Source organism: Babylonia areolata, chromosome 8 (assembly GCF_041734735.1).
Source record: "Babylonia areolata isolate BAREFJ2019XMU chromosome 8, ASM4173473v1, whole genome shotgun sequence".
Lineage (NCBI taxonomy): Eukaryota > Metazoa > Mollusca > Gastropoda > Neogastropoda > Buccinidae > Babylonia > Babylonia areolata.
The window spans coordinates 20,092,809-20,117,746 of NC_134883.1; the positions used below are offsets into that span (position 1 = coordinate 20,092,809).

The window sequence follows — 24,938 nt, forward strand, 5'->3', positions numbered from 1 at the left end:
CCCAGTGCAGAAGTTACACAAACATTCGAGTTATGCATTTGCATTTCCATCGCCAGTTTGAGAATGTTTGAAAAGACTATACAAGGCAAACATTTCGACTGATATCACACACGTGATTCCAACCCTCACACACCCCTTCTCTTAAAATCATTCTTTTAGTTATATATCACTGTATCTATTTATCTACACACACACACACACACACACACACACACACACACACTATATATATATATATATATATATATATATATATATATCACTGACAACAGGGTTAAAGAGTTTGTGAGATAGGAGGGAGAAATTCCTGTAAGTCTGTACGCATAAAAAAAAGAGCGAAAAAAGAAAGAAAGAAAAAAAAGGTCTGTACGTTTACATCTACAATCGGTATCTCAGTCCGGGGCGTAACATGGGCAAAGGGTCTCTTTGTTGGCGGACAATGCCAGCTTCAGGACTGGGAAGGAAACCCACTTGAGCCTGAGGCGTAGGTCCCCAACATTCGTAAGAGAGGGTGCCGCTGACGAAGAAGGAGATAGAAGGAAGGGGAGAGATGGGAGGAGGAAGGGGGAGGTAAGTGATGGAGCGAGGGTGGGGTGAGCATGTCGCTTTGCGACCGAGGAGTAGAGGAGGACCTTAGAGGGAAGCACCGAGATACATTCAGTGCGTGTTCTCTGTGTAGCATTACATTACATCGGCATTTTGTGGGCGTTCTGACGAGAGTTTCTTGGGTTGTAAGTAGTGTTGAGCGTTTTTGTGTTGCTAGGGCGTTAATGTCCTCTCAGTGCGCGTTCTCTGTATGCATGTGCATATGCATCGGTAGCTTTTTTACGATAGTTTTTTTTTTAGTTGTTGTTACGTAGTGTTGTGCGTTATACGTTGTTAGGGCGTTTGTATTTTTTTTCCTTTCTCGGTTTCATTCGTTAGTGGTGACAGCAGATTGGCCAGTCTGGTTGGTGGGTTTGCATCAGACGTGTGCCGACGGACGCGCTGTTTTGCCGGAGTGGTGTGGAGTTATTTGTGCCCGGCAGAGGGATCGGTTGGGTAATAAGTTTGCTAGCCCGTCTGGTGGTTGAGTCACTGTGTGCTGTTTGTTGGGTGTTCGGTTGTGGTTAGGTTTGTCAGTAGTTCTCTGATCGAGGTGTTCTGCTCCGTCTTTTGGGGTCAGTCAGCGACAGGTCAGTGATGTGTCTCCGAGGTGTCAGTGTCTTTTTTTGTTTTCTATGTCTGATTGAATAGGTGTGTGTGTGTGTGTGTGTGTGTGTGTGTGTGTGCGTGCGTGCGTGTGTGTGTGTGTGTGAGAGAGAGAGAGAAAGAGAGAGAAACATAGATGGAGCGAGAGACAGACAGACAGACAGACAGGCAGGCAGACACTGAAGCAGAAAGACAGGTAGACAGACAGACACAGACAGGCAAGCAGAGAAGGAGACAGGGGCTTAGACAGTGGCACAAATGCACGCACACCCACACGCACGCGCGGCGCGCACTCACACACGCACACAAACACTGGCCGGGCACACACACACACACACACACACACACACACACACAAGGCACTCGCGAGCAAATACTTGAACATTTCGAAACAGATTGAGTGGAAGAGAATAAAATGGCTGAGGGCGATAAAACTTTTTTTTTTCCGGAAAGAACTTTTGAAGTATGTCCTTTTCCACTCTACAGCTTGCCTTTCATCTCACTCTATTTTTTACACTTGTGATCTATCAGGCTTTTATTTTTCCTCATTGATTCAGTGCCACGCTTAGCGAAAATTTGTGACGGGAAATCGGATAATTACACGAGGGCTGGTCGAGCGCTGTTCGATGATTGCCATGAAGACTCTTTAGTCTATTATAGCCACTTAACATGATACTGATGATTTAATTACTAGTGCGCTTTCTTTTGAGGTGAAAAATTTAAATCATGAATCGATTAACATTGAAGGAGGGGTCGAAGAAGGCATAGAGACGATGGAGGATGGGAAAAAATAGACAGAACTAGAGAGAGACAGAGAGGGGGTGCGGGGGAATGGAGAGACAGACATAGATATTTATGAGTTGTGAGTCAATGAGTCAGAAAGTCAGTACGTGTGTGACAGTGTGTGTGTGTGTGTGTGTGTGTGTGTGCGCGTGCGCGCGCGTGTGTGTGTATGTCCGTTAGAGAAAGACCGAAAAAGGAGTGGCAAGTACATCTGTGCTGTGTTTGTGGTGTCACCTGTCACATTCACACACATGGCAACACCTGCGTGAAGCGTATATTACGAAGTCCCCCCAAAGGCACCTGCCACAGCATTTCTGTATGGTCCAGTTTGGGTCCTGTCTGACTTGGTGCTCTCCCACAGTTGTTTTTTTTTTTTGTGTGTGTGTGTGTGTGTGTTAGTTTGCTTTGTTTTGTTTTGACGCTGTCTGCTAAGTCATCATTTCCATTCCGGCGGCACAGACGTTCGCGTCAGCTCTAACACACACACACACACGCGCGCGCACACGCACACACACGCGCGCGCGCACACACACACACACATACACACATGCACGCACGCACTGACGCACACGCACACACACACACACACACATCGTTATACGCTGACGTAGGTGTATACTGACGTCAATGTACGCACATTCCTGTGCGCGCGCACTGCCACTCACGCATGCATGGAAGAATAGTTCATATATTCTATAAAGTGTTCGACCCCGCATTTACTAATTCGATAACTTATATTTATTATCTGACATTTGCGTATTTACTGAACATGAAGCTGTGGTCCCCCAACTTCTCCTCTTCCAAATGCTACTGCTACTACTACTACTACTGCTACTACTACTACTAGTGCTGCTGCTGCTGCTGTTAGTGCTACTACTGCCGATGCTTCTTCAACAACTGCTACTACCATTTCTCCTTTATAGTGTTGCTCTATGAGTCGAAGAGACAGTGTGTGTGCTGCTGCTGCTGCAGGCTACTCAGTGCTACTACTACTTTTCGTATGTGAACGCTGATTCTATCTCTGCCGAGCTCATTATCATTCTCTCACGACTGAAGTGGTCACGAGCGTATATGAGAGACATAATATTCATTCTGAATAAGCAAGATAAGGTCAAGATCGAGTTACCAGGCCATTCAGGCCGAGAGCCGGCGGGCTTACACAATAACATTTACATTAACAGTTAAAACTTTTTGATGTCACCTGCATCATTCTATGAACTGCTTCTATCAAACAAACAAAAAACTAAACAAAGGAACAAAAACAAAAAACCCTTCCCTGTCGCTGGGTCTGCCTCAGTGGCTATCTACCTGTCTGTCTGTCTGTATGACTGTCTGCTTGCATCGATGAACTGTCTCGCTTTTTCTGTCTCTCTGTCCCCTCCCACTCCGTCATCTGTGTGTGTGTGTGTGTGTGTGTGTGTGTGTGTGTGTGTGTGTGTGTGTGTCCCTTTTTATCCATCCGCTTTCTTCCTAGCTACCCCATATATCTCCCTCTCCTTCTCCCCTCTCTCTCCCTATCTATCTATCTATCAATCTATCTGTTAGTCTATCTGTCTTTCTCTGTCGCCTGTCTCAGTGTCTGTTTCACTCTCAGTCACCACGCCCTCTCTACCGCCTTTTTTCCCCCTTCTTCTTCTCCAGTTGTGCAATGCAGTGCAAAGTATCTGCTGATGATGTAAACATGCGCGGCATCGGCCAACCACGTGACATCCACCAACGCCAGTGACCAATCAGCCACCTGCTTATCTGATTCGGTGCGCGCTGCGCGCGTCCCTATCTCATTTCCTGCCTCAAGTGTTTCAGCGATGTTGATGGATAGCTTGTCTCGTGCGGTGGTAACCAGCACTCTGTCCCTGTACTATGTATGATGTGGTGTATCAGGATCCGTGTGACGACACATAAAGAGAGACAGACAGAGACAGAGAGAGAGAGATTGGTGTGTGGTAAGGGGAGATATGGATAATTTATTAGAGAGAGGGGATAGAGACAGAGAGAGAGGGGATAGAGACCGAGACAGAGAGGGATAGAGGGGATAGAGAGAGAGACAGAGAGAGGGGATAGAGACAGAGAGAGAGAGACAGAGACTGGTGTGTGGTAAGGGGAGATGTGTGGATAATTTATTAGAGAGAGAGAGGGGATAGAGACAGAGAGGGGGAGACCGAGACGGGTGTGGGAAGAGGAGATATTTTGATAATTTATTAGAGAGAGAGAGAGGGGATAGAGACAGAGAGGGAGAGACAGAGACAGAGACTGGTGTGTGGTTAGGGGAGATATGTGGATAATTTATTAGAGAGAGGGGGATAGAGACAGAGAGGGAGAGACAGAGACGGGTGTGGGAAGAGGAGAGATACAGATGATTTATTAGAGAGAGGATATTGCCCCATCAGGAACAGATGTAATAATCGTTTTTTTCTGCATGCAAATTGTGCACAATCAGTCATGTCATGATAATGAAACATATTCTAATTCAACGTTTAAAGACAGAAACCGTACCTTAAGTGCTTTGAAGATAAAAATTGACAAATATTCTGTTTCATGAAAGAGAGAGAGGAGGGTGGGGGTGGAGAGACAGAGCTGATGGCAGAGTACTACTTCGGTGTTTCATTCCACACACGTATTGTCACAGATGAATACACACAATCACCTCCCTCCTCCACCACACATACCCAAATACAGACACGCACACACCCACTCACACACATACACCCACACACTCACACACGTTAAATTAAAGATGTTAAAGAACACGCGTACACACGCACTTAAACACACACACACACACACACACACACATATCACGTCACACCACCACCACCACCACTAATACCACACACATACAGTGCACACACACACACACACACACACACACACACACGCATACACACACACACATACACACACACACATCACACCACCACCACCACTCATACCACACACATACAGTGCACACACACACACACACACACACACACATATCAGATCACACCACCACCACCACTCATACCACACACATACAGTGCACACATACACACACACACACAAACACATATCACATCACACCACCACCACCACTCATACCACACACATACAGTGCACACACACACACAGTGCACACACACACACACACACACACACACACACACACACACACATTGTGGCACACCATACAACACATCCGTCAGCACATATACGTCGTCCTCAAGTGAATCCACCAGCCCGACCCACCACACATACGCAATCACAATCACACACAAACATAATGTATACCATTACACTTACACACGCGTAAAAATGCATTCCCACCCTCACACACACACACACACACACACACACACACACACACACACACACACACACACAGATACACACGTCCTACGGGTGTGGTCTCATTAACGTCCTGTCTCCATTGTTTCAGAGATGTTGATAAATACCCTGGCTGTCTCATATCATTTCCTACAGTGGGCCCTGGTTTTTAGCACACATACACACTGTATCCCCGAGATAAGCAGTATTAGGCATATGGAAAACGCGGACATCCTCAAATGAAACAAACGCATTATTTTTCTTCCCAGTAATTCTATTAGCTTCGTAGTATGGCGTGATCTCATTTGATTACAATAACATCGCGCTGCGCTTACTATACAAGTTAAAAGCGAACATTTATGATTGTTTCTTGATTCATACTAGTCGCTTGGTTGCTTGGCTGATCAATTTAATCAGTAGTCTTTACATACGTCGGTGACTTTAATACTGTAAATGAATAAAAATAATCTGTATGTATTTGTGTTTTTCGTGACATTTTTAGATGGTAAAGATAATTGAAGATCGTGGTGGTGAGCGTAGATGTGTACGGGAAGGGGGTCAGTGGGTGAGGGCGGGGAGGGGTTGGTGGATGAGGGAGAAAAAAAATGAAAGGAAAGACTTAAAAACAATTTCTTCAGGAAGATTTTCAGCTTGTGAAATATTGCGTGACGTCGTCTGTGGACATTCCACCATAATTACCGTCAAAATCATTACCAATGCCATCATCATCGTCTGTGGACGTTCCATCATCATTACCGTCAACATCATTACCAATGCCATCATCATCGTCTGTGGACGTTCCATCATCATTACCGTCAACATCACCACCAATGCCATCGTCATCGTCTGTGGACGTTCCATCATCATTACCGTCAACATCACCACCAATGCCATCACCATCGTCTGTGGACGTTCCATCATCATTACCGTCAACTCATTACCAATGCCATCATCATCGTCTGTGGACGTTCCATCATCATTACCGTCAACATCACCACCAATGCCATCATCATCGTCTGTGGACGTTCCATCATCATTACCGTCAACATCACCACCAATGCCATCATCATCGTCTGTGGACATGCCATCATCATCACCATCTGAACTTATCACTTCTTCTCCTCCTGCTGCTGCCGTTGCTGTTACACTAAACACACACGCATCTCTCTCTCTGTATATATATATATATATATATATATATATATATATATATATATCTCAGTATATATATATATGTATCTGTATATGCGTATATGTGTGTGTGTGTGTGTGTGTGTGTGTGTGTGTGTGTGTGTGTGAGCGCGCGCGTGTGTTTAACAAAGTGATAGTGGATTAATTAAAGTACGTGAAAACAACGAAGCAACTCTTCCTTCATCAGAAAGAAAGAAAAGAAAACAAAAAGACTATACAAAGATGCGTTGAAAATGAATAGAATGATAATAAGAAAAACTGTGAAATAAGATTAATAACTGCCTAAGAAATAGGGAGTGCATGATGCGGAGCAGGATATCAACCCTTCAAAGACGGCAACTGGAGGCCATTGTCTGAGAGAGAGAGAGCCGTGTGTGTGCCGCATGGTGTGACCGCAGTTTCATCCCCTGTGCACTCGTCTGATATCTCGGCAGTGGCAGTGAACAGCCTATATGTTCTTACACACACACACACACACACACACACACCTCACCGTACCACAGACACTGACCCCCCATTCCCCCCTCCGTCCGCGGCCCCGCCACGCACATCACACCATACCATACCATACCACAGCATATCACACACACACACACACACACACACACACACACACACACACACACCTCATCGTACCACAGACACTGACCCCCTGCCCCCCTTACCTCCCCCCCCACACACACCACACCACACCACACCATACCATACCACAGCATATCATGATCACACACAGACAGACAGACACACACACACACACACACACACACACACACACACACCAAACCACACCATATTACTCCCCCCCCCCACACACACACACACCACACCACACCACACCACACTACACTACATCACACACATACACACACACACACACATACACCACCCACACATCACCAACACTGCAGTGATCGGCAACAAGACTCAACATCATCAACCACCCACTCCCTGTCCATCTGTGTACAAGATGCTGGCACACAAGATTCTCACACCCCTGCAAATTAATGTGAGCACATATATCTTTTCCTGATATCACACATGTATACGTGAACGGGTCCGTTTCCGAATTCTCGTGCACCCACTTACTGGAAATTCCACTCCTCCGAGGCTGAAAAGCTCAAGCGCGTGATTGGTATTTTCACGAGACATTTGTTGTTGTTGTTGTTGTTGTTGTTAACTGGCCCCTGTCTGCGATAAGGTACAAATCCGAACAAATAAACCTGTTGATATACTGGTGAATAAACCCAAAGATATGTATTGGTATTTACACGAGACCTTTGGTTGTTTTTTTTTTGTTTGTTTGTTTTTGGTTTTTTTGTGTTTTTTTTGCTTTTTTTTTTTTTTGCTGTGATACTGTTGCTTGTCTGCGGTACATAATACACTGGGATATATTTATTCTTTATTTTCTGATCAATGAAGAGAATGTTGTTCCTTGTGCTTTTGAGAAGTTCTGAAATGTACTTGGTTGGAATGAATATCACAACCGTCTGTGCTTTTTTCTGCCTCTCACTGCAGACTGTGTTTTTTCCGTCTGCCATTCACTGTCATATGTGTTAGTGTATCGTAAAACAGTTTGCGCTTACTTTAACAGTGGGTCTGTTGACACTCAGCAGACTAGTACAGTAGTACAACTCATCGATCTGATAACATGCAGTAGTAATACGATTTTAGCAGCCATTCTGAAAACTCTCTGTTTCTCACTTTCTGTACATTCAAGCGCGCACATTCTCTCTCTCTTTCTCTCTCTCCCTCTCTCTCTCCCTCTCTCTCTCCCCCTCCTCTCTTTCTCTCTCTCACTCACACACACAAACACAAACAGATGACACACACACACATCCACACCACGTATATATATATATATATATATATATATATATATATATATATATATATATATATATATGATATATATATACGTGGGGTGTGTGTGTGTGTGTGTGTGTGTGTGTGTGTGTGTGTGTTAGAGAGAGAGGGAGAGAGAGAGAGAGAGAGAGAGAGAGGTTATGGTATTATGTCTGACTGTCTACGTTATTGATATTTAATAAGTGAGATGTTATGCTTGTTATCTCTAACAAAACCAAAAGCTATCTATCCTGACAATTTCGGGAATCACTGATCACCTGCTTCCAATTGTCATAATAAGCCGTCCGTTTGTTTTAGAAGATGTCGGAAAAATGATAACGAACGGTATTTTTAGCGTTATCAAGTGAGTCACATAAGCCAAATACCATTTCTGATAGCAAACTACTTTGTGGGTCATGAAAACTCTGTGTGTGTGTGTGTGTGTGTGTGTGTGTGTGTGTGTGTGTGTGTGTGTGTGTGAGAGAGAGAGAGAGAGAGAGAGAGAGAGATCGGGACGGGATAGACTGATGTGCATATGTGCGAGTGTATGTGTGTATGTCAGTGTGAGTGTGAGTGTCGCGCGCACGCGCGCGCGCGCGTGTGTGTGTGTGTGTGTGTGTGTGTGTGAGAGAGAGAGAGAGAGAGGATAGACTGATGTGCATATGTGCGAGTGTGTGTGTGTGTGTGTGTGTGTGTGTGTGTGTGTGTGTGTGTGTGTGTGTGCGAGATCGGGAGGATAGACTGATGTGCATATGTACGCGTAGGCGCGTCAAGTTGCAAGCATAGTCAGTCAGGCGCGTTTGCATGCATAATCGGTGAGAGGGAGAGAGACAGAGGGAGAGAGAGAGAGAGAATGTGCTAAGACCAAGAAGTGTGTGTCAGTGTCAGTGTGTGTGTATGTGTGTGTGTGTGTGTGTGTGTGTGTGTGTGTGTGTGTGTGAGGTTGGGAGCCTGGATAGATGTGCATATGTGCGCGTAGGCGCGTTTGCATGCATAGTCAGTCAGGCGCGCATAATCAGTCTGTGTGTGTGTGTGTGTGTGTGTGTGTGTGTGTGTGTGTGTGTGTGTGTGTGTGTGTGTGTGTGTGTGTGCGTGCGTGCGGGAGTGAGAAAGAGAGAGAGAGAGAGAGAGAGTGTGTGTGTGTGTGTGTGTGTGTGTCTGTGCGAGTATTCGTGCGTGTGTTTCAGTTCTTCTCTAAAACAAATACGACTTGTTGTGCAAGTTGTCGGGGGGTTCACAGTGGGATTGGTGTGGAGGTATGCATTTGAAAGCGCGTGTGTGAACAATTTTGTTGAAGGAGAGCAAACAAGCAGCCCAGCACACCTTCCTTCGAGCCCTGTCGAGGCTGTGACGAGGGAGGAGGGTTGTGAGCGTCAGTGGGCCGGTCTTTCATACCTTTTTTCACTTCGTCTCACTCCAACATCTGTCAGACCCCAGTTTTCTCCCGAAAGAGGTAGAGTCGTTTTCATTCAGCACACAGCTTGTGGAATCGAAGCGCTTTCCGCAGCGCAACTTTTCGTGTTATAAACCAAAACCAGTCTTCCTTGAACTGGCATGCCAAGGGGCAAATAACTGATCGATGAAACGTGTGTGACGTTTTCCTGTTAGTATTTCCTTAATGTACACCACGTTCCGTTAGCTATAATTTATAAAAGAGGTGAGGCGCGTAGCATATCATTCGGTGCAATGTTATGGATGTGAGAAAGACTGTTTCAGTCTCTTTTAGGAACACAGAAAAGTCATTGTGGCCACGAGAGGTAAAACCAAAAGTTTATGTCGCTCTCACGGAAACATGTCGTCTGCTTCTTCCGGTAGCAGACGACGCAATAAGCAGAAGACAGAAAGGCTGTTATATATTGAATCCCCTTTGTTTATCAATCCCCTCGTTAAGGCTCGTCACGTCTGAGCATTTGGTTGATCAGCAAAGTCTGTACAAACCTTGTTGTGTTGTGTTTTTCAGGGTTGGAGGCCAGAAGGAGCAGCGAGCGGAAAGAGCGGTAGCAGACGAGGCGGGTGACACTCCCAGCCAGTCAGCAGTCGGCATTCTTCAAGTGGGTCACCCAAGGGGGATAAATAAGCACGATGCATGCAAATAATGACGAAAGAGAGGCCGGCTTCGAACACGCAGAGATGACCAGCACGGAGCGTGAGCTCGCGGAGGACGCGCAATGGAAAATTATTCAAAAGAATACTTTTACGAGATGGGCCAACGAACATCTCAAGACGGTCAACAAGGCCATAGCAGACCTGGAGTCGGATTTTTCCGACGGTTTGCGACTTGTAGCGCTGGTTGAAGTGCTGTCAGGGAAGAAGTTCAAACGTGTCAACAAGCGACCAAACTTCCGCACCCAAAAGCTGGAAAATGTTACTATGACACTTGAGTTCCTGGAGCACGACGAAGGAATAAAGATTGTCAATATCGGTAAGTGGATTAATTTCTTGTTCTATGTCAACGTAGAGTCGTGCATGTTCTTTTTCTGTTTGAAGCGAGCGCTGTCATGTCTGTCCCATTTTCGAGGTGGGCACAGCCATTCACTCACTGTGACGCACGGCTATGCCTCGCTTGTTGCCGTCTGCTATGCCAGTGGCCGTGAAGGCCGTGCGACACGGAGCTGATAAATTTGCTTTCTTACCGAGCGTTGGACGAGAGAAGAAAATATCTCAAATAAGACAGTCATGCATTTTTTTCTTTTTTCTTTTTGACTAATTATTATGGTCAGGGACCGGGCGACACGAAACTTGTCCCCGCACACCTGAACAGGTTGTAGCGCAGCGTAGCGTACAGCAGCCTAACAACCATGCGCAGGCAGACGTAGATCGATTTTCTGTCGTTCAGAAAATTGCTTCGCTGTGATGAAGCATTTGTAAAGGGGGAGGATATGCGTTTTAAGGTGACTTAGGAAAACTAAAGGACAAGGCATAGTGCAGCGCGGATGTGATTGTGATTTGAAGAGTAAAGTGATAGGCCGCCGGTACGGGTCGGCCGGCTACCCTCGTCTAACCAGTTTAACCGCTACCTGCGCATCGCTCACTGTCAGAGTACACACACACACACACACACACACACACACACACACACACACACAATCTCTCTGTCTCTGTCTGTCTGTCTGTCAGTCTGTCTGTCAGTCTGTCTGTCTGTCTGTCTCTCTCTCATATTTTTCCTTTAGCAGGTCAACTTTTTTTTGCTGCTTTCTCCAGGGGTAAAAACAAACTTGCTGTAAGGCCAGACCTTCTTTCCCAGGAGTTTTTTCAGAAAAAAAACTACTAACATTGCATATTATATCCAACACTCACTATCTTCACCGGTCTCCTGTGCTGGGGTGGGGTGGGTTGGGGTTGGGGGCGTGGGGGTAGGTGGGTGGGGGTAGGCGTAGGAGGGTTGGGGAGGGGGATAGGGAGGTGCTTGTGTAGCTGACAACACATTCTCAGGAGTGGGAGTAATGGAGGGATTGTACAGCTGTTTTACTACAGGCCACCTTACCTACAAATACCACTGTCAATGAAATGTAAAAGTGAAAGGACCTTGCCTCTTTTTTTTGTGTGTGTGTGTCTGTGTACACACCTAACAAATTGACAAAGCCAGTAACAATTGACAGGAAGGGGTTTCCTTTCAGCAGGACAGACTAGTTGCTGTTTGTTTGACGACAGTGTAATTTTTAGTGTTTGACACATTGATAAAGAATTTTTTTTGTTGGTGAAAAGATTTCCATTATTCCCCTCTTTTCATAACAGTGGGATTGCATTGAAAACCACACCTCACCAAGCAGGCATGACTGTTTTGATCTAAGATTTTTATCGTTTATATATATTTGTTTATAGTTTCTGTCTTTGTTGCTTGCTTTTGACTATGTCGATTCTCTCAGTAGGTGAGGTTCTTTGGTACATTTTCCCTTTGAACCACATAACACATATACACAGACACACACACAGACACACACACAGACACACATACACACACACACACACACACACACACACACACACATGCACACACACACATGCACACACACACACACACATGTGCAAGTGCATGCACACACAAACACACACACGCACACACGCGCGCGCACACACACACACACACACACACAATTATATATATTTATATATATATATGTACAATATACAGAACATATTTAGTTGATATATACAGATTACAACTATTTGCTGTAAACTGGATTAGATTATATTTTTGAAGATCATTCTTACATATTTAATAAACTTAGTGGATGCACATGCATACATGTACACACATATGGAGGGCTCCCACTTTTCAGCTAATTCACTGATTTCAGTGAAAAGTAAAAATGAGATTCAGTGGGGAAAAAAACAATTCAGCAAAAAAATAAAATTTCAGCGAGTGGCAGCTACAAGAGCATCTGAACTGAATGTCTTATTTGCTTTTGAGTTGGAGTGATAACTTGGAATATTGTTCATCCCTGTAGATGAAAGATAGGAGGTGCTCTGTGTGAATTGTAGATTTATGATGGCAGTAATGTGCAATAAATGTGCTTGATTTGTGTCAGACTGCACCATTTTCAATGTAAATTTAAAAAGATTTCCAGGGGAGCATGTCCCCAGACTCCCCTACAATGTCAGGGATTTTAAATTTCCTGAGTTGGAGCCCTGCATATGTAAATGCAAAAGCACACACAACACATGCTATATATATATATATATATATATATATATATATATATATATAAAAGATATTGAGACACAGAACAGTACAAAATAAGTGATCATGAAATATTGAATATACTGATTTTCTTCTATTGGGCTTTGACAATAGGAATTTATATAAAATGGATCGACACAGTTGTTTTCATGAAAAAAAAGAGGAAAATAGTTGTGTATTTAAAAGGATATTTGTTTTGTTTTATTTGCCCAACAAAGAGCTGAGTAGAATTGCAGATGATTATTAGAATGCAAATGTTGAATATTGCAGAATATAGACATAAACACACACACACACACACACACACACACACACACACACACACACACACACCTTGCACATGCAGGAAGCACATGAACACGTATATGCAAATAGGGCACTTAATTCAGATATACTCCATAGGAGATAATGATTTTACCCAGATAAGTTGATCCCAAACAGGTTTGTTCAAAGCATGTGCTCCCCCTCCTCAGTAGTCATTATTGCAATAAACCATAGAGCAGACTGACTGCTCTGGCTGAAAAAAGAAGATAATTTTAATGTATGAGAGTAGTTTCCAATCTTCACTCTCAGTACACCGCATTATTGATAGTCTTTAAAGAAGCTGACAAGACAGAAGTTGTGAGAGAAGCGCAGGTGTGTTTTTAGAGTGTTTAGCTATGTGTGAGGAAAGTGGCACACATTTTGGAGGGTGTACAGCATGTACGCTGACAGGGGTGTGTGGAGAGTTGACAAAGGGCTTTTATGGCAAGTGGGCGGTGGCATAGTGTGTTGACAGGCCCACATGGAATGGAAGTGCATTTTCCACTTCTGGCCTGGAAAGCCCTTCCACAAATCTACTGCTCTCTCACTCACCCCAAACCACATGCGACAACTATAGTACTTTGCAGGATATAGTTGAGTGTTGCTTAACTATTACTAGGTGTATATTACATAACAGTGATTCCTGTTGACTCTTTCAGTATTTGCTGACAGTTTGAAATAATTAATTAACAAAGTAGTGGATTGTACAAAAGATCATTAAAGTGAAATATGTATGCTTGTCATGAAATTGATTTTAATTGGTCATATCATTTAGTCTGTTCACTTTATCTCTGAGATGTGCATGCTCAGGTTGCTTCGCATTTAAACTTTAAAGAGGCGACGTTGCAGAGAATTTACATATTCCACTTTCCTTGTCATAATATATTAGTGCTTTTTAAATGTTTGTTGATGAAAACTGACAAAATAGTTTTTAGTACTTTGTTGAGCACAGAAACAGTCATGCACAGTTAGCACACACACACACACACATACACACACACACACACACTTACATGCACGCACATGCAAACACACGCACACACGCGTGCGCGCGCGCGCGCACACACACACACACACACACACACACACACACACACACACACACACACACACACACGCACACACACACACACACACACACACACACACACACAGAGAAAGAGAGCGGGTGAGGTGGGAGAATTATGACCTACATTCTTCTTTCCAGCTCCCACACACTCAAGTTACTAGTTTACCGACGTAGGTAGGTAGAGACCATGTGGTTGGGTCATACATTCAGCATGGAGACATGAAGGTGGTCCACAGCGATCTATGATTCATCAGATTGTAACTCCCGGTTGCCTTGATGAATTGCCGGCTTGCTGAGTAATTCATCAGCTTGTGTTCCTTGGAGGCAAGACCTCTACAGCCTCACGCATACCTTGCGCAGAAAAGAGTGATGTGTCCTGTCCTTTGAAACGTCGTGTCCATAACGGCCCGTCCTTTTGAGGCGTCTTGATTAAAACCAGCTAGATGGTGTCTTTAGTTTAAAGGTTTTTGTTCATGATACCGTCCGGTGCCATTGGCTGAAATTTCACGCGTCCGTTCCTTGATACATGTATGTTTCAGGCGCAAGAGTTTATCTTCAGAACTCAGGAAATCGAGGAAGAAGATATCTAGCTGAAAAAATCAGGGGCTGGAAAACAACTTTTTTTTTTTTTAACGAAAGCGCCCCTTTACCATTGGTAGTATAAAGCTGGTATGCTTTAAAAATTTTAATCAAGTAATTAAGTACTTGAAAGTGCCTTAAACAATATTTTAATTATGGGACTGTTTGTTTCTACAAATTGGCTATTTTTCCCCCGGCACAGCTTCCCCAAATAGTTTCAGTCTGATCAAATGGTGCTACACGCCAGAATTTCACCCAGACGTGCATCTGACAGCATAGAGAAGGGTGTGTGCCATTTGTGTTTGACGGCCCAGGACAGCATCAGTCATCTGTCAGTTTTCACCGCGACCGTTATGACCTGTGCTGGTGATGATTGCTGTGTTCTGAAAAGTCACTAGTGACCTTCCCTTCGCTCCATCTCCCCTCATCCCCCCTTTCCTCGCCTCCCTGCTCCGACCTCAACCCCCAGCCCGAACCCGCCTGTCTAGCGCTTTGAATGCGATTTTCAGATGGGTGAGTGCAGTGGTGGTTGATACGACGTTGACTGAGTTAATGCGTGTCGACACCCCCCCCCCCCCCTCCCACCCTCTGTGGCCTCTGCTGTACCTCTATCAGCACTGTGTTGACCTCAAAGAACGCATTTTTCACCGCAGGAGGGTACCGTACAGGGGTGGGACGATGGGAGAGTGTGCGAGTCGGGGAGAGGAGTGGTAAGAGTGAGTGAAAGTGGACTTGAAAAGAAAGAGTGAGGGGTGAACATGAACATGTGCACTGATATATGAAAGCATGCGAGAAATGTGTACGGTGAATGCAAAAACATCGACAACAATAATAGTTGCCTACGAAAAACATGTATCTGAATCGCGCCGGTACCCATCTCCCTTACACCCACGTCTCCCCACGGCCTTTCTCGCTGTAGGCCTATGTTGCTTCAGGTTCTCTCTCACAAACTGTAAGACTTCCCTCAAAACAGTTACGTACCTGCCCCCACACGAGAAAAGAGAAGCCGGTCAATGATTAATTGATCTGCCGTCCACGCTCAGCGACAGCCCACTGAGCAAGGAGCGTTGCCAGAGCAGATGGCATTGAGAGATCCAGGGAGAAATACACAGTAGATGTGCAGGGTACAGACGTGGGCGCAAAGATGGGTGAACAGTTTGAACGGATCAACGCAGACCTTAGTTTGAACATTGCTAGTTGGGTGCTGCTATAAAGTGGTGTGGACTGTTTTAAACCCCTTTCATTTATTTGTATTGATCTCAATCAGTTCTCTAGCTAATTAAAGGCGAGTTGTCAAAAATACACGAATGCTTCATATCAGATGATTCAGGTGAGTGTACTACTGTGCTGTTGTAGCACTGCACGTGATGTAAGTCCCGCAGTCCGCATCGGCATAATTGTTTTTCGGAAAGTAACCACATGCAGAAGGAGGGGGAGAGATTAGCTTTTGTAGCTGCTTGCAGGGATCTTGAATCTGAAACAAGGTGGCTTTTTATCACTGCATATATGAGGACTCTGTCACTGAGTGGTGGGTTTGCACAGTCTTTGTCGCAGTTTTGTACGTCATTGAGTTCTGGTGGAGTTCTAAGGAACCCGACCTTTTGGAGAAAACCAGATAAGGCTTCACTTACATATTTTGGCAGTATTTTTTTTTTCAAAAACATATATTTTGAGATGAATCGTTCGCTTGCACTGCCTGTCACCAGGCATCGGAGTATGTCCAGCAGAGGCGATCGATATTTGATGGAGTAATTTTAAGTCTTATTTTTTTGGTTCCATCGGTTTTCCCCCTCCAGTCTTTGCCATTTCTAGAAGTATAATGTAAATTAAATCGATGCCTTGGCAAGACTGAGATGTAATTTGCTTGCTGTGAAACTGCAAGCATTTCGGAGCATTATCGCGATGGCCTTAGTGGTCGGCGTGGCTCTAAGCACCATAATTTCATTTCATTTGGAGCATTATCGCGACCTTCCAGCATCGAACATCATGAACGAACAAATTTGGCAATGTCAGCAATTTGAAGAACACAAAGACTCCAACAAAACCGGTAGCGTAAGCAGTTTCAAGACCAGCATTGCACAGTACCATCGAAACTGGCAGTGTAAGCAATATCATTCCGGAGACATAACATTCCATAACAGGGGCACGTGCGCACGCGGGAGACGACACAAAGAACCACGTCACTCCGAACAAGCCGGTCAGTCACTCGCTGTCGAGTGACGACATCCTGCCCAGGATGAGGGATGACGGGTGAACTGACTCGCGGCTTCTGTTTCCCCGGGACAGACGGGCCCCTGTTGCCTGGGGCAGACGACCTCAGGGCCGGCTGGGTCGCGTGGCGGAGGCTGGTGGCAATGAATGCACACTCAGTGTTTGCAGGGCTGCTCAGTGGAGGAAACTGGACATGCTATCAAAGGCGGTTGTCGGTGGAGACACCAGCTCCTCGTCTGTCCTCTGTAGAGCTGGTCCGAGTCGATAGATGCAAACGGGAGAGGGGGCTTCCGGTAGCAGTGGTAGTGGTGGTGGTGGTGGTGGCTTCACACGCTTTTCTCACAGTGGGGATAGTTAGATCAGCGATGTGATTGATCCGTTTATTACAGCGTTGTTTGTTTTGGCGATGTTTATTTGTATATACATTGTGGGTTGGTTTGCTTGCTTTTTTTGTTTGTTTGCTTGTTCTAACCCTTCCTCTGGTGTATAGCTACGTTCTAATCTTTTACTCGGTAGTTTTCCGATGAGAGCTGGACTCGGTCAGCCTTTATTTATCCAGGGTGTTTATTTTTCATGCTTTTGGTGATATTTTTGCTTTGTGGAATTTCGTGAGCCAAAGCGAGAGAGAGAGAATTTTGCAATGGTGACTAATAGTTTCATAACGTCATTGGACACTATGGCTTTGAATGCGACTCAAAAACTGGAGCAGCCTGCACGCCCACAAATATATCAGATTTCTCACTGCTTCAGGACTTTATTCAGAGAGAGATAGAGAAGTGTGGTAGGAGTAAAGATCGAGCCAGCTGGTTTTTGTCATAAACACTTCATAACGTTTTATATAAATACCGATTTAAAAAAAAAATCCATCAGACCACTTTGCAATCATTTGACGTAAACTGCACCTTTTGAAAAGACCTTACCTATGTAAGTGAAATGTTTGTTTGCTGAGGGCTGCGTTATCAAAAATACTCGAAGCATAATGCTTCATAGTTGTTGATTCTGAGAGAGAGGGGCGGGGTAGGGGGGGAGCAGAATCTGAAATAAAGGGGGGGGGGAGCAGAATCTGAAATAAAGGACCTTAGCCGTGTGTGTGTGTGTGTGTGTGTGTGTGTGTGTGTGTGTGACCTTAGCCGTGTGTGTGTGTGTGAGAGAGAGAGAGAGAGAGAGAGAGCCATTAATTGTATACCTAATGAAGGTGATTTGTGTAACAAATTTAGTCATGGGTAATATTTAGCCACCAGTTTCTATTTTTACATTTGCTAGGTCTTCATGACCAGTGGAAGAGATGTACATCCATCCATCCAGTGTCAGTGAATGTTTTAATACTACTTCATAACACAGACAGATCGTGTGGTGAAGATGGGTAGGCGGGGTTTTACATCATGGTGATTAATGAATACACAGGTGGGGATCAGTCACAGTACGTTATGGTGGGTTGAGTTAATACATTCTGAAGATCAGTCTGCCAGCAGTCAGCGAACCGTGACAGAGCTTTCTGTATGGATGTTGATAAATGCCTCTGGAACGGTGATACAGATAAATGAGCAGTGTTTATGATGGTGTATTAATCTAGTTCAAGAAATACTTTGTGAAAAAAAAGTAACTGATTATCTAGGGATGGAAATAGTGAAAGAGCGTACATGGATTTGATTCAGGATCTGTTCCAACAAAACATTATAAAAAGCTACAGCGACCTACATCAGGGGCAGGAGAGGTAGTTAGGGTATGTGGCTTTAAGGCTCAAAGACCGAAAACCACTGTGGATAAATCTGCAGTCTTAAAAACACAGTTAAAGACCGTGGGTGGAAATCCGGCAGCCCATTGTGTAAACCCCCTTTAATGGCATGGGCCGTGAAAGGCAAGGGAAGCATTGTTCATGAGGTCTCCAGTGGGAAGTATGAGGTGGGAGAATTGCTTTGGCAGACCTGCCCCAAAACTCGGCCCCCTACAAGCGGAGGGGTTTTGCAGGTACCATAAAACGCCAATGACTGCTTCATTTATGACTGAGACCAGCTGAATTCGTCAGGTAGTTTTACCGGTAGCTCAGTAACACAACCGAATAGGGTATCTGGCACTGTTTTTTGCTCCTGTGTCCGTATGATCAGTTATTTGTTTTGCTTTTGTTTTGTTTTTCTCTGGGTGGGCTTAGGTGTTAGGATAGCAAAGCAGCCCGAACTGGCGGTGACTGGGTTTGCAGCGTGTGTTGTTGAGGCAGTACGGTTTCTCTTCTCGCCCCTTTTCTCGGTACCCTCTTCCCCGTTTTTCTATATAATATATCCCTCCCTCACACCGAAACGTATTTACTGATGAATCCACATAGACATTTAAGGTATGCAGTGACAAGATTCAGACTGAGCATTTCTGAAATGGCAAAACATAGTTATCGTTGAAGAATTCGCAGTGAGGCTGATATATTATGTCCACATTGCCAGATGGAGAAAGAAAATGCAGTGCACTTTGTTTTTTCCTGCCATGTCTTGTATGATATAGGCGTACAGTACATACCACTGAAATATTATGTTCCCAAGTCAGTTTAGCGTCCGTCGGTTCCACTTACCGGCCATCTGTTGTTGATAAGTCCAGTGGAGAGGTTTTTCTTTCGTTCCTCAAACCTCCGTTCCAGTCGCTTTTGAAATGATCCTCCCTCCCCTCTTTCCTCTCCCCCCCCTCTCTCTCTGTGTCTCTAGCCCTCTCCCTTTCTGAGCTTTCCCCACCATTCATCTCTGCCTTTCATCACCCCCGCCCCCACGTCCCTTTCTCTCTCCGTTTGTCTGTCGCATACATTTTGTCCTGGTGATAACATTATCAATGTGAAAACTCGTGCTAGAAAAACTCCATTTGGCAAACTGCCCATCAAGTACTTTTACTTTTAACCTTTTTTCCAGTTGTGTATGCGGTCCACGTGGATGGAACGCATGTTCATATGAAACTATGAGTCACTGAGTCGTCTGTCATAGCTGTGCTGTCTGGCGTTCTTTGGGGTTACTTGCAGACAGGGTTACTGTGTACGGTTTGACATGTCACACACTGACAGCTGAACCGCTGACAAAAAAGTGTTCGAAAAGCGTCATAAGGGGAGAACTTTATACAGTATAGAATCTGCCGGTCTATTCATTGGTTCGTACAGCATTTCTGTTTACATTTTTAAGGCGTCATTTTTCCATGGGGAGAATAATATCTGGACTGACTGAGCGTTCCCGCTGTCGTTCTGATTTGTTGTACACACAACACACATGCATAAACTATTTCTTTATATATGTTTTTTTTTTATTGTGTTATTTCCTAATCCGAGAAGTTGTTTTTTTTTGTAATGCAAACGCCTGGACCAACACATCGGTTGTCTTATCACCCCCCCCCCCATCCCGCCTACATCAAGTTCATCCCAGTCAAAAATGCCTTTTTTTCGGCGTTCACGGGTACCAAACGCAACAGATCAGTTAAGGGAAAATGTATTACAGTTCAACACAATTCATACTGTTGTTTTGATGATTTGGCAGAATCAGCCCCTCCTGCCTCTTGCCATCCGACACGATATACATTGCTATATGTTGACGTATCAAGTTGGAGTTTTTGTCCCTTTTTCATCCAGAATACAAACATGAAAAAAGAAGGAAAAGACGAAAGAACGGAAATACTCCCATTTCGAAAAAAACATTTCTCTCAGAGCGGCAGAAAGTTGCACGTTACTCTCCGATCTTTGTAATACAGAGCATGCACAGATGCATACATAACATTGTTTAAACATAACTTGTAAGAGTATAATATTTACATTGCTTGAATTACAAGTGGGCATGAAGCAATTTTTCGGTGCAAATGGCTTTCCTTCTCCAGATTGAAAAAGACCCCCCCCACCCACCTAAAAAACAAACAAACAATGCAAACCCCTACGTCATTCCACGTCGCGTGAGCGCGCGCACTGTGTGTGTGTGTGTGTGTGTGTGTGTGTGTAAAATAATTACATGGAGAAGAGTGAATCTCTTGACAATTAATAATGCCTCTCACACTGCATGCGTTGGTGCAAGACATGTCAGATCCGCTTTTAAAGGAAATGTTTTCGCTTCGATGCGTACAGGTTCCCCGTCTGTATGTGTGTGTGTGTGTGTGCATGCGTACGTGCTTGCGAACATATGAATATCGCGAGTTTTTGTCCGGTTGGTCCCCACTGTCGATGCCGGCGACTGCCTGTGTCAGAGAGCTGGTTTCCTTGACGTCAGTGGAGGGAGACGCTGCCGAAACGTGCATGCCGATGATAGAGGCGGCTCACAACAGTGACACAACGCAGTCTGTGTTGTTGGCGGTGGGATATTGCGTTCGTGGTGACTCCTTGATCCGTTTCTCCCCGCGTGCGTGGCCTTTCTTTGTCCAAAGCACTTGCTTTCTCTTCGTCTGTACTTTTCTCGATAAATGCACTTGCTTTCTGTTCGTCAGTGGTCTGTGCGTTTGTTTTACACGGTCAGATACACTATGATTTGTGGAAGAACACGCCTTGATCGAACCGTGACAAACACGAGGTCTCGCCCTCATGTACACGCATGAACGCTTGCATGCAAGCGCGCACGTACATACATACACGGGCACTCACGCACAAACATACATATGCTCACAATATATATATATATATATATGTGTGTGTGTGTGTGTGTGTGTGTGTGTGTGTGTGCACGCGAGCAACTTGGACACGCGCAGACTTCATTACAACCGTGGCCGTTGACTCTCAAGTTGTCTCACTCACGCCGTGAAAAACTGATCGGACACAAGGAGTATCATTGTAATGAGGGACAGTCGGCATTCCGGTAGCCAGGAGGATTATTTAGAAGGAAGCGACTCGCGTATTAACGAAGTCAGTGGAGCGTTGTTGCGATGCCAGCGATAAGCTCTAGGGAGAGCTGGACAGTACAAGGTCTTCAGAGAAGAATGTTGCCAACAGAAAGGGGGTCAGAAGGATACTTAAATGATCGGGACTGGCGTTTTATGTTAGGTGGAGCCCTGTTTTGTGTCACTCGTCACATGTGCACCTGCGTCATTGTTGTACCCCCTCCCCACCCCCACTACTCACATCCCCCTCATTCCTCACCCATACACCAGCCCCATGTCTTGTCCATCCTTTTTTTTTTTTTGGCACAGACAGGGAAACATAGACACTAACCAAGGCTAGGTTTTGTTTTTGTAATACATTTTACGTTGAGGATACACTTGCATTTTGAATTTTTTTTGGGGGAAATGAAATTTCATACCTTTTGTCTGATCCCTCGCCCCATATATTCCTCTCTCTCTCTCCCCCCCTCCACCATCTTTGATATCTACATTTCGATTAAGTTGATAAGATCACACGTTTTGACGTGAATCCCAAAGAATCTGTTCTCGAGCTGTTGGTGGAAATATGAAAACAAATGTGTGTTGTTGATTTTTCTGTTCACCTGACACAAAATTCAACAGGAAGGGTAATTTGTACATGTATTGCATGGTTGAGCAGTCCTGGAAAACCCAACGCATACAGGAAGACAGACAGACAGACAGGCAGACGTTTCAGTGTTTACCTTTGCATAAAAAAATTGTGCGTTTTGAAAATACAGAAATTTTGATTGCAATCAGCGTCACCGCCACTTGAGGACTTGAAATAGGCGCGTACAATGGCGAACTTTCAAAGCGTTTTGCAACAGCTGTGTTCAAAATGTGTGTTGGGGGGAGGGGATGAATTCAATAGGCTCTGGGCTGTTTTGTTTAGGAGTGTGTGCGTTGCATTTGAGCGCAAGTGTGTGTGTGGTGTGTGTGTGTGTGTGTGTGTGTGTGTGTGTGTGTGTGTAATGAAGGGAAACAGGGCGGCTTGTGTAAGTTCAGATTGCACTGCACACGTGGCTAGGAAAAAAAAGGGAGTGGAGGGTGTGGTTTGCTTGATGCTCTCTTGTCTCGTGTGCGCCTGTTGTGCGCGCGCTCTCTCTCTCTCTTGTATCGATATTACGTCTCTGATGGGGTAGAGATCATTCTACAGCAATGGATAACTTGAGACTGCTTGTGAACATGCAGAATAGTACTGAATAATGAACGAACGATCAAAAGAACAAACAAGGGGACAAAAACACCAACAAAACAAACAAGTAAGCAAGCAAGAACAAAAACCCGAAGAGACGGCACACAAGCATACACACTCAGCACGAACGAACATTACACATTAACATACGTCCACACACAGTTGTGTACAGACACTTTACGGGATATGAAAAGGCTATAAAGACTCGCACAATAAACGGTTTTATTCAAGCGGTTAACGTATTAAAACTCGGAGCAGTGCAGGAGAGGTTTTGTCAGCATTGTATTTGTCAGAGTCGGCATATGTCGGCCTGTCAAGCGCCCACTTCCCCCTCGACTTTTCTGGAACCTATGTTGGTTCTTTCGGAGCTTTTTTTTTTTTGGTCAGTGTATACTCATATAGTAGTCACACTGCCTATACCGGACATCAATCATGAACAAGGCTGGCTTCAATTATATCGTTTCCACGCTCATGGCCATCTGTTCTTCCTTGTTCCGAGAGCTTGAGACTGCTATAGGCAGTGTGATATGGTCATCGGGCTTGCTCGCCAAAATATCTGGGAAAAGAATCAACAATCTGCACCAGTGCATTAGACTTCCATAGGTTATCATAAGTTGTTTGTTCTGTTTTCCAGAAAACAAACAAACAAACAAACAAAACACCACCGTGCCCCCTGTTCCTCGCCCAACAAACAGTTCTCCTATTTTAGAATCTTTCCAACTTTTCCCTATGAAAAAAAAAAGAAAAAAAAAGAAAGAAAAAAGTCACACCAGCTTTCAAGCTTGAAGTATGCAGCCGCCGACTTCAGCAGCTGTCAGTCAGTCACGTCACGTCATGTCTGGAGAGACTTGTTTGCACGAGAGCCCTAAAGAGCCTCGCGTTGATTGGATGACATTCCTGCCACTTGGATCCAGGTCGTGGTGTCCCAGGCAGCCATCGCCTGTGCGTGCCTAGCACGAGAGCTTTGCCCTCTTTGTAGGAGGAGGATGTGGCAAGTGCAGCAAAGAAGTGGGAGTCTGGGCCAGAGGCTTCAGATCCTTTTCGGTACAGTTTGCGGTGAAGCCGTCATTCGCTGTTTGAAAGTGCAGTGCGAACCGGTAGTGCACTGTTCTCTTGTTGTACTGCATTGCGATCGTGTCACAGCAGATTTACGCGTGTTAAATACGGAATGCTGCCTCCTGGATTGTTTGTTATGATTATCTGACAGTATTTACACACACCATGTCTGCACTTAACCTGCATCAGATTCGAACTCTTACCCTTCCCTCCAGTACTCTCACTTCCGGTCCTTCCTGCCCCGTTTCGCCCTCCCCACCCCCCTATCCTTTCTGTTCAGAATATCCACACCCACACGCTGACCCTAAATATTTATTTTATTTAGGAGAGAAAAAACTACACACACACACAAACCCCCAATTACAAACAAATAAAAAACAAAACAAAAAACTTCTGCCTGTTACCGGTTACGCAGTCTGTGGACATGTTCAGCAACTGAACCATATTTACAGGGAAACGCAACATTGCAGTTGCCATTTGCACATTGTTCTGCGTGTCAGAATAATAACTACACTCTGTCAGAAACCGTAATGTATTTACAGGAAAGTACAATATTCGGATCACCACCTTCATGATTATCTTACTGTCAGTATATTACCGACAATGGATAGTGTCATGAACTTAGTTTGGTAATCCTGAGCAATGAAATGAGAATGAACATGGCCTTCTATCTTCGAACGAACCCTTCCTCTGCCTTCCCA

At 44.7% G+C, this 24,938-nt stretch overlaps 1 protein-coding gene across 4 annotated transcripts in view; it reads left to right on the forward strand.

Annotated features, from left to right (window-relative positions):
• LOC143284634 (filamin-A-like) overlaps positions 1-24,938 on the forward strand; it is a 200,330-nt gene that overhangs the window by 53,824 nt on the left and 121,568 nt on the right. For 2 of the 4 annotated variants that reach the window (XM_076591504.1, XM_076591507.1), the window contains exon 3: positions 10,271-10,732. In XM_076591504.1, coding sequence (XP_076447619.1) covers positions 10,393-10,732 — 340 coding nt within the window. In that variant the 5' untranslated portion in view covers positions 10,271-10,392. Of the gene's footprint in view, positions 1-1,020; positions 1,176-9,634; positions 9,764-10,270; positions 10,733-24,938 lie in introns of those variants that run through there. The other 2 variants (XM_076591505.1, XM_076591506.1) reach the window with 2 other exon arrangements.